This window comes from Battus philenor, unplaced genomic scaffold (genome assembly GCF_028537555.1).
Source record: "Battus philenor isolate CCGP_79_NKW_IND1 unplaced genomic scaffold, ilBatPhil1.0.hap1 SCAF_8, whole genome shotgun sequence".
NCBI lineage: Eukaryota > Metazoa > Arthropoda > Insecta > Lepidoptera > Papilionidae > Battus > Battus philenor.
Window position 1 is genome coordinate 13,315,982 of NW_027181748.1, and position 13,469 is coordinate 13,329,450.

At 31.5% G+C, this 13,469-nt stretch overlaps 2 protein-coding genes across 2 annotated transcripts in view; both read left to right on the plus strand.

The window, feature by feature from the left end:
* tok (tolkin) overlaps positions 1-6,732 on the plus strand; it is a 110,783-nt gene extending 104,051 nt beyond the window's left edge. The window contains exons 17-20 of the mRNA XM_068774945.1: positions 2,182-2,296; positions 3,247-3,427; positions 4,340-4,590; positions 5,102-6,732. Of these exons, the coding sequence (XP_068631046.1) occupies positions 2,182-2,296; positions 3,247-3,427; positions 4,340-4,590; positions 5,102-5,341 (787 nt within the window). The 3' untranslated portion in view covers positions 5,342-6,732. The remainder of the gene's footprint in view (positions 1-2,181; positions 2,297-3,246; positions 3,428-4,339; positions 4,591-5,101) is intronic.
* A 760-nt stretch (positions 6,733-7,492) lies between these two features.
* On the plus strand, positions 7,493-13,352 carry Yod1 (Yod1 deubiquitinase). Its single transcript, XM_068775071.1, has 4 exons — positions 7,493-8,009; positions 9,440-9,612; positions 12,116-12,274; positions 13,046-13,352. Exons 1-4 carry the CDS (start codon positions 7,619-7,621, stop codon positions 13,253-13,255), a joined length of 933 nt encoding a protein of 310 aa, XP_068631172.1. The 5' UTR covers positions 7,493-7,618; the 3' UTR covers positions 13,256-13,352.
* The last annotated feature ends 117 nt before the right edge of the window (positions 13,353-13,469 follow it).

The following is a 13,469-nucleotide window of genomic DNA, read 5'->3' on the forward strand; positions in this document are numbered from 1 at the left end:
CGACAAGCGTACATCTCTATGAAATATGTAACATAAGAAAAAATTAGCCTTGTGTACGACTGGTTACGAACTACCTTAAAGTTTGCGAAATAACATAATGTTAAGTAACAACTTAAGAATTCCTATTTAAGTAGTTTAACGAACTGTTACAAGTTTCGTTGAGAAGCCTTTTAAAAATATATTTAGTGATAAAACAATAAAATTAAGAGCTATGAATCTTAGTAAAAGGCGTTGAATAAAATATTGATTCAAAAATTAAAAAGACAATCGTTTATTACAGAGATTAGAAGTATTTTCAGCTGACGGAAGGCAAGAAAACGTGTTAGGGCTGAATGTAACAGATAGATGAAATGTATATTATTTGCCTTGTTTTTTGATCATTTTATTGGGTTTTTTTATTTAGTATCAACTTAAAAAATAATTCTTGTTTATAATAATAATTAAAAAAATTAAAAGAGATATAACTAGTGCATGACTAACGACACACTCAATGACGTTGCTGGTTTCGATCAGCACAAGTGTGGTCATTTAGATGGGCGTTATAGGTGGTCAAGATTACCCAGAGAGCAATGGAGACTATCGAGCTAAAAATTTATAATTATTTTATTTCTTGTTAAGTTTCATTTCATTACAAGTCACTTTGTATATAAATATTTTACGAAATCAGTTAAACGTACCATATATTTACTTTCATTAAAAAAAAAAATTTTCGTAAGAATTAAAAAATATGGCTATAACGCATCCACAGAATATTCACAATTAATATCAATCTGTTTAACTTATTTCACCTTGAATTAAATTTACGTCTTAAGTAGTAATGTCACCATGACACATTCACGCGTACAATTTGCCGTTTTGTTCCGCACAATTATTACATAATCGCAAAAATTGGAATTAAGCGCTTTCGTTTGGATTAGACTGTGTTAAATTTATTAATAAACACGACAATGCTTTGCAACAAAAAACCATTCCAAGAAACTTGATAGAATAAGTCATTCGATATGTAATGAGACAAATTCTACTACCTACAAAATGGCGTCAAATACCTTATTGTGCACAATTTTTCGAGTCGAGTTCTACTAAAAAAGGTTTTACCACTAAACCCACGTAAAACATTTAGGTTCTTTCTCCCCATCCGAATCTGGCTTCCTAACTTCCTCTAATTACAAACTTATGAGAATGATGAGACGCGTCCAGATCTCATAAAATTTTGCAGAAAAAATTTGGAACACAGATAATAAATAGAAAAAAAACTTTAGGTTTAAAAATAAAAATTGTAAATAAAATGGGCAAATAAATTAAGAAGTAAATAAAACAATATTAAAAAAAATAAACTTAGAGTAGACCAAATGTGAGAAATAAAATTAAAACAATAATTGTAATAGTTAAGATATGAGGAAAAGAACGAATGATCGAATAAAAGAAATTGGATGAAAGGCAAAGGTAGAGGAACTGTAGAGAGAAAGATAATAAAAGAATGAAAGATCATATTAAGAACGACTGAAGAGCGCGAAATAAAAATACTGTATGAAGAAATTATTTGAAAGAAATAAACGTCCTTAACCCATAAATAAGTTAGGGGTACGAGAGACCTCTAATAGGAGGTCCTTAAAAAAATATTACTACGTCGCTACGACTCGACGATTACTAACCCTCTCTTTCTTTATGAAGTAGTTTGTTTTATGTTGAATTAATGATAATACGTTTACATACTAAATTATTTATTAAATTTACTAAGATACTATTTTTATTTTTATGTAGCATTAACGTGAAAAACACAATGTTTCTATTCCCCATTATTTTATTATTATGAAGATGAATGTTAGTATTTGGGTTTATATTAAATAAATAAATTTAACTCAACAAACTTTTTGTCTATACATATCTTTGTGAATGTATATGTAATGACACATCATGGTATCTTTGTAACCAAAAGGCTTAGAGATTTTAAATTTAGTATAAAATATTGCTTTAGTCTAGTAGAAGTCAGATAAGGATTTTACGGAATTTTACCAGAAAAAGAGAATAAGTGAGCGTTCATTAACTTCACAAATCGGGCAATGCACAGCTAGTTTTACAAAAAATTTCAGAGTCGATATAGATCATAGTTGATGCTAAAATAAATGTATATATAATCATCGTACATATAATTCAAAAATATCCTTTATATGTTTATTGCAGTCCAAATTATCCTGACACATATCCATCGCGAAAAGACTGCGTGTGGCAGTTCTCTACAACACCGGGCCACCGCATCAAGCTCATATTCAACGTATTCGAATTAGAATCTCATCAGGTATTCACATAAACGAACTAAACTGAATTTTATGTTATACATGTCATTATTTGTTTAGCTACCCAATCATAACGATATATAGTCTGAGTTACCTATCATTAAAAGGCTTAAGGTCATCGGGAGAACAACATCAACTATGCTTGGAGTGTCCCTGTGAGTTCGAATCTGAAATGAACTCAAAGTTCGTAGAGTATTACTCGTCTAACTAATCTCTAGGCAGGCCTAGGCCATGCAGAGGGTGTCCGTCAGCGGATATGGTGATGATGACGATGACTAAAGTAAATATAATTAGTACCTTAGCGATAATAGTAAACTTGAGTAACTCAATCATTAATAATGGTAAATAAACATGGACTCTAATGTTTATGGCACAGACTAAAAAAAGCAAACAAAAAATTCATTATCTGTACTAAGATTTGCAAGCTAAAATCATTTATTCTTACAGTTTTAAAATTTTGCGAAAAAGAAGTTTTCGAGTTAAGCACGCTTCTTTACAAGTGAAATAACATAATAAATAGTAATATAAAGTATCCGGCGATAAATGTTGCACATCGACCTTTGGAAAGAGACGATAGGCTAATTTCGACTTCATAGAGCACTATCTCTGTCCCACACTACCTATGTGACGTTTTGTCATTCGTATTTCGTGCGACAGAGATAACGCTATACGAAGCCGAAATTAGCCGATTGTCTCTTTCCAAAGGTCGATTTGCAATATTTGTGGCTGGAAACTGTACGTATATTAATCCGCAGCTATTTCACAAATTTATTCTCAAGTAAGTCGTTATATGGATAATAAAAAGACTTGGACATCAACGTTAATAACTTCATATGTCTGAAATCTCATGTTATGCAATCATCCCTTTAAATCTTTTAAATTTATAATCTATAATTTATAATGTGTATTTAGTTATACATTTTATATATTTTTTTAATTTTTCATATATAAGGAGTGCACGTACGACCATGTATCGATATACGATGGTGCCTCGGCCGATGAGAAGACACTTGGGAGATTCTGTGGTAGTAAGCTGCCGCATCCCGTCGTGGCCTCTCAGAACCAGATGTACGTGGTCTTCAAATCGGACGCCTCCGTGCAGAGGAAGGGTTTCCTCGCGACTTACTCCACTGGTACTCTTAAATTTTTTAATAACTAGTAAAGATATTCCAGATATCTCTTATATAGGAATTCTATATTCAGGGAGATCCATTTTATCTATAATATATAACACATTTTTTCTCGCAAATTGGATATGAGTCAGTGAATGTCCTCTATTCTTTGAGTTTACGATTTTAGATACATGTCTCTTGCGAAGTTAGTGGCGGCGATACATAATTCACAAACGACGCCATCTTTTGAGGATTAAACAACACATTCCTTTAAAATTTGGCTAGGTCTACTCTAATTATGACTATAATTATTATTATAAGAGGGATAGAAGACAGGATAAAAATCAATGTGGCATAAAAATCTGCTGAGGCTGGAATCGGAACGTAAGACGTCCACTCATATTGTTAACAGATGACGTTGTTAAGGCCATCGGAAGACTGATGCAGACCGATTGCTTACCTCCTAGTCCTAGTCCTATTGGAGATCTATCATTTAATCGTCCAGCTAATGTCTTACAGCTTTTTTTCTTGATAAAAAACTTTCTGAATTATCAAGAAAGTTCAATTATTGTGAAACATATTAGGGGGTCCGGAAAGTAATGTCGGTTCTGTCGACATATTTTACAGAAAAACCGATTGATTTTTATTACTCCGGCATTGAAAATTTTATACTAGATGGCAAAAGGTTATTGGTAAACTTGCTAAAAATGTAGTCGTGTGAATTGAACTTAAGAAAACGACATTACTTTCCGTTCCCCCCAATATTTTCTGTAGACTTACAATAAATTCGCGTAAGTAATGTTGTACTATATATGAATCAGAGAGAAAAATTACAATGCTTAAAATACGAACACATAAAAAAGATATTCTTAAACGTCCTCAAGTTTAATGTTACGAAACTTAATTATAAATAATTCTATTTTCTTTCTTCAGCTTGCGGAGGATATCTGTCGGCTACAGAGACAGTGAAACATCTTTACTCTCACGCACGTTACGGCCACGATTCGTACGAGTCGCGAGCAAACTGCGACTGGAGCATCGTCGCTCCGATCGGCCATTTTGTGAAACTGACATTCCTAACATTCGAATTAGAGCCGGAAGCGAACTGCGGCTACGACTATGTACAAGTTTTTGGCGGGCTCGAGGGCAGTGCCGGAGACTATGGCAGCTTTTGTGGGACGAAGGTAACTGGAAACATTCCGCCATTATATCATGATTTTTAAAAAGTTTGCTATACAGGTGATTGATTGTAGGTGTTGAAGCTTTAAAATAATAAAAATAAAAATAATAATAATAGTATCATTGACTGTCAATTATTTTATGGTACCCCCTATCCAAAATATAGTGTTGTCAGAAATATTAAAAAACGTAATAATAACATAGTAAGAATAAATGTTTTAAAAAGTCGAAATACTACATGTTAAAATTGGTAATTATTTAGTTTATTTTTTTCTTGTTTATTTACTTTCGAAGTGTATGATTACTGTCTATCACTTTATACGAAGTGATATGAAATTTTAATAAATAAAATTTATCAAAATAAATAACTTAGTAAAAGCCAATGTTAACCTTAAATTATATCTTAGTACACATTTTATTATTTGTTATCATAGTGCTGTCATGTATATTTAACTAAATTACCTTAAATATTTATATAAGAATGGCCTAAAAACTTTTTTTTTTTTTATTCAACAGACGCCTCCGGAAATCGTTTCAACAACCGAAGCTCTCCTTGTAAAATTCCGCACAGATGACTCGATAGTTTTCAAAGGTTTTTCAGCCTCTTACCAAGCAGTCAAACCTGAGTTGTGGAGCGAAGAAGATAGTTCTGAAGGAGGAGAAATTGAAGAGGAAGATGAGCGTATGCCTCCTCTGGTGGTAGGAAGGAGGGGTTTGCGAGCCCCTTTACCAAGGTTCGTCAGACGGCCCACGTGACGGTGGCCAGTACCGAGACACCCGCGACATCGGCGCCCACATCGCAACTCGAATAACCGATTCAAATCGGAAAACGGCGCGAATTAAATACGAATAAAATATTCATATCTACCGGTTGTTATCAAACAAATTATCGATAATACTCTTCCTGCTATTTCACTTATTAGAAACAGTGTGAATGTTTCAAAATTTTCAAACTCACGCTAAATATATTTTAGGTTTTAAATCTTTTGAAATCGTCTTGTTCAAAAATAAACGATGTCGAAATTGATTTCCTGACTGAACGATGATGTAAATAATTTCTAGATATACATAGGTGTTATACTTAATTCTGATAGCTGTTACCAAAAAACATACTCAGTCATATAGTGCATACAACTGTTACTTACCAACAAAGACCAAACACGTTATAAAATGCCAAAGAAACTGTTTTTTGTAATAAGTAAGTGCCATAAAAATAACTATATATGTTTAATACATTGCATTATAAAATTAGTGACAATGTACTTATAACATACGTAACGAATTCTATAATGCCGCAATACTCCATTTAATGACTTATCTAAATTTACATTTGTAAGTATCTATTATAAGAGTTAATATGCATACATTAGAGTATAATTAAAATGACAATACATAAGTAAAATAACTTTTTAGATAATAGTTTATAAAATTCATATCAATTGATATCGTACAAGTGATTTTGGTATTTGAGTATAGATTGTCTCAGCGTGCTTGATTTTTTCCTTTAAAAATCTTTTTCATACCAGGTAATAAAAATATGTTACAGTACCCGGCGCTAAATATTGCACATCGACCTTTGGAAAGAGACAATCGGCTAATTTCGGCTTCGAAGAGCGTTATCTCTGTCACACACTACCTATATGTCGATTTATCAGTCGATGTATTTCGTGCGACAGCCAAAATTAGCCGATTGTCTCTTTCGAAAGATCGATGTGCAATATTTTTCGCCAGGTCCTGTACGTCATTACGAAATATCACTCGTACTTTGAATTCTACATCCGTACGTTTTTTTTTCATATTCTTCTACTTATTCTTATTTTTTTGTCTTATTATGAGAATTTATAATTAAAAACATCATTCCATTAACTTGCCTAAATATTTTGTGCAATATCACGTTTACGTTTTCAAGTCATATTTATGAGTCTAAACATTGATATTATTATTCTCAACTTGTAGACAACAAATGTAGTCGTTCAAATAGATAAAATACGAGCTATAACGTAAAAATGGTACCAAATATTAAGGGAGGAGATCAGTTTGTATTCTATTTAGATAGTTACGATCATTGTGCCAAAACCGATACTTACTTAGTTATAGATTATTTAAGATAGTGTTTTATAACGTAGCAGTGCAAATATTTATACGTAGGGAAGTTACATTATTTTCAATAAAACTGAAAAACAAATGTCTTTCATTTTTAATTTTATTCCTGCTTAACACTCAATAAAAGTTTAGTAAAAACTTGTAGTGAGTGCACTTAATGATCGAAATTTGTTGCCAAATAATAAGACGATAAAGAAAATTTCTTTTATAAATAATAATTTCCTAAGCTTGCGATTACATGTATGTATTTTTTCCTTTCATATTGATTCTTCAACCCACAACTTATGTTTGAGCTAATTTTTATTTAACGTATAAAATTAATTTTGTTTACTTTCATTCATGAAACTAAAAAAATATTTAAGCAAGATATTATTGTTTTTTTTCTACCTCTAAACAAACACAATTATTAACATCTACTACAATCATTTGACCCTTGCCATTTGCTTTAAAAGATTTAAGTACAGTTGCATTTATCAACATACAAGTGAATATGTTTGATACTATAATAATTATTTTTGCTTTTTGACAAAATATTTATTATGTGCATTACTAATTAAAAAAAAATAGACAAAAGTATTTTTAATTGTAAATTATAGATTATATTAGACGTTTAAACATGAATTTTATAATTAATGAAATAATAATAGAGAAGAAAATTTATGTCATACGTTCCGAAAAATACTTTTGTATTTTTACGATTAAGTAAAATTATTTTCAGTTGAAATAGTTATTTTGCATGCACTGGCAACATTATTTATTAACTGTCAAACGGTTCAAATTGGATCCGTTCTGTCATATTCGTCACTTCAGATAATCAAAGCGCCTACGTAATGTTATTTATTTATTTGATCTACTTTTTCTCGAAGCTTTTGTGACGAATAGAATTGTTTTAGAATTCTAACAATTATTAGTCAATTTGAGATTATACAAATGGCGGCGATAGCACTAAAAGTTAAAAATAAGAATGGGCAGCATATTTTAAAAGATTTGACCTCTGCGAGTACGGTAGGCGAATTGAAGATGTTCCTCTCCAGTTTATCGGACGTTAGTATTGATAGAATTTACGTTTTATGTGGCTATCCGCCGAAGCCGCTTGACATTAGCAACGATAACAGCACTTTAAATGATGTTGGTTTAAAGACTGGTGAAACTTTAATATTGGAAGAAAAGACTAGTACTCCAGAAACTACGCCTAAATCTCCGCAACCGAAGCCTTTAGAGAATGGCATAGTCTCTCACGAGACTATAGGGTCATGTAGACCTGGTATTTTAATGAAAAAAGTAGTCCCTCCAGATAATTCGTGTTTGTTTACTAGCATAGGTAAGTCATTAACTATTTATTATTTTGTATTTAAAAAATATAATAGATTATAAGGAAGACTAGTCGACAAAAACTGATACGGCTCGTCTATTACAGTGTGTATTCACACTGATTTTTTTCCAAAATCTATGCAATGATATGGCTAAAAACAATACTATTAAACAAAGTTTATATGTTACTTTAATAGCATAATTTAGATACACATGTCTTAATTCCTCTTAAATATGGCAATGCTTCCAAATTGGTTCAATGTCACAATAGGTACAGTTGTAGTATCCAACAAGACAAAATCACAAGATCTTTTTAACCAAGGATTATGCTTCTTTATTATATTAAGTTCATGTAAAATAATATTATCAAGTTAATAATTATTAAACCATCTCATTTGCTATCAGATTAACTTTGTGGCAATATTTTATACAACCCAAGATTTTTTTGAGATTATATAACATTAATTTTAATACCAATACCAAATACCAAAAACAAAAAGACAGAAAAACATAGAAATAACTTGTATTAGACTATTTTCCAGCTTTCACATTACATAAATACTCTTTACTTAATATATGAAGAAATTACTTTGTGGCTGCAGGATATGTGTTGTTCCAGATCAGAATCAATAAAGATGTAAATTTATTTATTCATTATAAGAACTTTTAAACTTTTATATATATATTTATAAATATATATATATATATATATATATTTATATATATATATACATACAACTCATTGTTTAAATTACAGTTTCTGTCAAATATAGCCTCAATTAAAACTAAATAATCAAGAAACATTATTGCCAAGGATTCTTGTTATTTTCAATAAGTAATAGGCTTACCAAATGTGGGCCTGTTGCATTCCAAATTAAATTAATGTATTTATATATTTTGGAGTGATCACTTTATTTATAAATTGTATGTAAAATAAATCAATTATTATTATGATTTATAAATAATTACCTGTGCAGCAGTTAAAAGATAATATAAATTTGCAGTGCATGGAGTTCATAGTGAACTGTAAAATATGCATTTTTAATAGTTGTTAAAATTTTCAAGTTTGTGTATAATGTTTTCCCATTAAAACCTTTTCTTTTTTTACCTATATTGTTTAGGGACAGGATTTTCATCTCTCTTTTATTAGTTTTTTTCACATCTTTATTTTTATACTCGTCTGTCATTCCTGTAAAATTTATCTTTTCTCTTTTTTCATTTTTCAATTTTCTTTGATTCTTTTCCATACTAATTTCCATTAATTCATCACCACTTTCATTAAATATCACAGAATTATCACATTTGTTTATGCCTGTTAAAACTATTTAGAAAGTTTTGGGAAACTTAAGGAAAAGTTGATTGGAATTAGTAGTCATTTTCATGTTATGGTAAGATAAGGAAGATCGGGATTTATTTTTATACATAAATATTATATTACAGGTTTTGTGTTAAATGGTAATGTAGATACCACAGTGCATACATTGATGCGGCAAATTATTGCAATGGAAGTGGCTAGCGACCATGATACCTACAACGAAGCAATGCTTGGCAAGCCAAACGCAGATTATTGTGCTTGGATACAGCAACCTAGCTCTTGGGGTGGTGCTATAGAGGTATATTAGCATCACATAATCACAACCATAATATATTTTTTTTATTTATTGAATTCATATTCCACAGACATTTGTGTTAGTGCCTTCATTTTTACAATCACATTTAATATTTTCATTTTTTTTTTCACATTTCTGCATGTCAGAGTATTTATTTAGCTTAGTTACTCTAGTCTCTTAAAGATCTTTAACTATTTCAAACGAAATAAAACTAACTTTGTAAAGTAAGTTAGTAAATTAATTTTTTAAGACAATTTGTGTCTTCTTCGGTTTTTAACATTACTGTTGGTGAAACTACTACGTCATCTCTGCTCCATATTGCCATCCACAAGTTTTATTTAAATGGATCCAGCTAATTGGGGCCTCTCACTCTCCCATATCATGTTTATGGGACTATGCATTACAATCTAAATATAATATATAACATCCTTAATTAAAGTACTTATATACTTTTACAATTAAACAATTTTTCCAATTTACATAAGTTTTTCCTATTCCTTTAATTTCTTACCCGACCTGTACTATTTTCACCTTTATTCCTAATAATTACATCCTCAATTATCACTGTGCAACATTTGTGGAATGTAGGCCTGACTTCATCATTGTTTATCAGTGAGGCAACGCTGTTTTCACTAATTTTTTTTCCTAACAGGAGCTCAGAATCGCGATTGTTTGTCAGTATCTGTGCAGTTATTCCTGATTTCGTAACATTGATGAACATTTCAATCACATCTTGGATCTCGTCCGTGTAATACAATCAGGAGTTTGTGTGACATGATATCAATACCACTGCATGATGAGCACCGATACAGCCTTAGACTGTCTGTTGTTCGACATGACCAGTTCCAACCACTATTGATGATTGTAATATACATGTATTAATAAACGACACCAGTTTTTATGTTTGCAAAACAGTTAATTTCAGTTTTATAACTTAAAGGTTACATTAATGTAGCTTTTGTTACAAGCAATTGGTTTTTTTTTTTATTATCTTTGTGCCGCGAAGTTGGCTATGGCCCTGTCTGTTATATTGTATTTATTCATAATAACTTTGAATGGTTTGCTAATAGTTGCTTAGTGAAGTAAGTATACATTTATTCCTGGATATTCATGTCAATCCTTATGTATCCCCTTCTCCTTCCTTTGACATGATAAATAGAGCTGTTGATACCTATTGTAGCACATCATAGGAAATCCACCGAAAGGTGGACAGACAATGGTTAAGGTTGATGGAAGACAATGTTCGCCATCTCTTCCTTACTGGTTTTATTAGAAATAATTAGGGGTACGGAAATTTCGTATTTACGAAATAGATGCGAATAAATGCGAAAATTACACATAAATGCGAATAAATGCGAAATATTTGGTAGTGTTCGTATAGTGGATTATTAAACTATTATCGTATCGCCCGAGTCGCGACTCGCGTTAATTGAACTTGAGTGAAGTTCGTTTTGGACGAAACGGTCGACGCACTTTTTGGACACGAACTGACTTGACAGAACGAAAGCTTTCGAGTCACTTGTTCGTTGCCTATCGCCAGAGTCGGAGACGTTGCATGCGAGCACTCGAGCAGTGTTCATTTGTAACGCTTTAGGCACGCAAGTGTTTCACAAAAATATTTTTTTTCGTGCTTTAAAAATGGGACGCCCTAAGAAAGATTTGACAGATAGAATACTAGAATTTAAGAAAGATGGTCTGTATGTGTCCGACACAAATATTGTGATGTGCCAATATTGTAACATTCGTTTGGATAGTGACAAAAAATATACATTGAATTCTGAGTTCTGCCCCAAAATAATGAAATTGATTGATGAGTTAGAAGGGACAAGTTATCCAATTGCACACCTGTTATGGAACAAATTAATATAAACGTATTGCTGGAAAGCTTTTCGAAAATTCCTTTTTCCCAAAGATTTCCTCAAAATGAGCTAATTGATGGGTATGCGCACTTTCATAGGTTAATTATTCGGTCTATTAATATAAATGCAAACCCCAATGTAAGGGACATATTGTTGGCTGTCAAATGCAACTTTCCGTCCTTTGCTGTAGCAGCATTACAGAGTATTTGGAGTCCAACCAACAGCGTGGACGCTGAACGCTTCTTCAGCATATACAATGTCGTCAAATGTTGAAATTTCTTAATTTGTTATCTTTTAATTATTTAAAATTGTTTAATGTGAAACTTTACTTTAATATTTAGTAATAAAATTACTAAACAAGTATTTTTGTTTAATAAATATCTAATTTACTAAATGCGAAATTTATGCGAAATTTTTAAATTTTGAAAAATATAAATGCCAAATTGGTGATTTTTTTTTTGCGAAATTTCCGTACCTCTAGAAATAATAAATGTGTAAATGCCTAGGCCTAAGTAGACAGGCATCCACTATATATTTAATGCACATCCTATAGCCAAAATAATGATGACGCCTTTTGATTTCTCTCTTTCTCAAAAAGCTTTCAAAAGTAAGTGGAAACATTTAATAGAAAATTATTATTGTTTCAGGTGGCAATACTTTCTCGTTTTTATGGCATAGAAATGGCTGTGGTGGACACGTTAAATGCAATAATTAATAGGTTTGGTGAGGATAAGAATTATGGCCAGAGGGTGTTTTTATTGTTTGATGGTGTCCATTATGATCCTTTATACTTGGAGCAGTCTGATGTAAGTGTAAAATAAATCGTGCATTATTAATAATAACTTTTGCACGTATATTACTCTTTTTTACTAATTACCCTCTATTATTGCTAAAATATACAGGTTGCAAGATATGTTTTTTTTGTGAGATTTGGGCACAAAAACAAATTGCATTTTTAGACAATAATTACAAAGCACGTGTTATTGTAGTTAATTATGTAATACATATATAAACAATTACTTAACTATTACATGGTAAATGTTTTATTTATTTCTTGGACAAATTCCATTTTAACATCTTGGTTGGCGATAGACGCCTATAAGCATAGGCCTCCTCTAAAGATCACAACTGTAACTGGTATAGCACTGCCTCTTTCCAGCGTATACCACCTTTTCCCACTTTGCTGGTGTATAGCATTAGACTTCTTTTCAGAAATTAAGCTGCAATTCCTCCTAAGCAACTTCAGCTGGATCAATACATTGAAGTTTCTCACCAGCTATAAACTAATGATCCTTGCAATCAGTTTTTACAGGTAGAAACCATTACCATTACCATAGTTCATCAACAAGTGATATAAATTTATCTTCCATTGTTTTAAACTGTGCTTAAATTCTGGATTGGAAACCAAGGAAACCCAGAAGGTGAAGATGATCTTGTTAAGGTTAAGGTCTGAAAATGCTACAAGCCGCTTCTGTTTCTTTGAAAATCTATTGGAGAAGGCCATGTCCATCCATGGATGTCATAGGTTTGTAATGATGATACTTTTATAGTCTGAATTAAAAATTAAAATTTCACAGGGTGGCATCCAAACACTGTTCCCTGCCGAGGACATGGAAATATATAGAGAGGCAGAACAGTTGGCACACGAAGCGAAGTCATCGCGTCAGTTCACAGACCTAAACAAGTTTACACTGAAGTGCATGGTGTGTAATAAGTTCCTCACGGGGCAAGCAGAAGCTCAGCGCCATGCTAAAGAGACAATGCACACGAATTTCGGAGAAGTCTAGCAATATTCAATTTGTAGGGTTATTATCTAGAATAAAAATGTGTCCACTTTTTTAGTTTCACTTATGTTTATATAAAATTTATTCTTTCTATGATTGATATATTTGTGTTTTAATTTTCCGTCCGTTGATTTTATTACAATGTTTGAGATGTGAATTTTTTTTAATCGCTTTTAATGCAGCTTAACATTTTGAAGTTGCAGTATTGAATTAACAA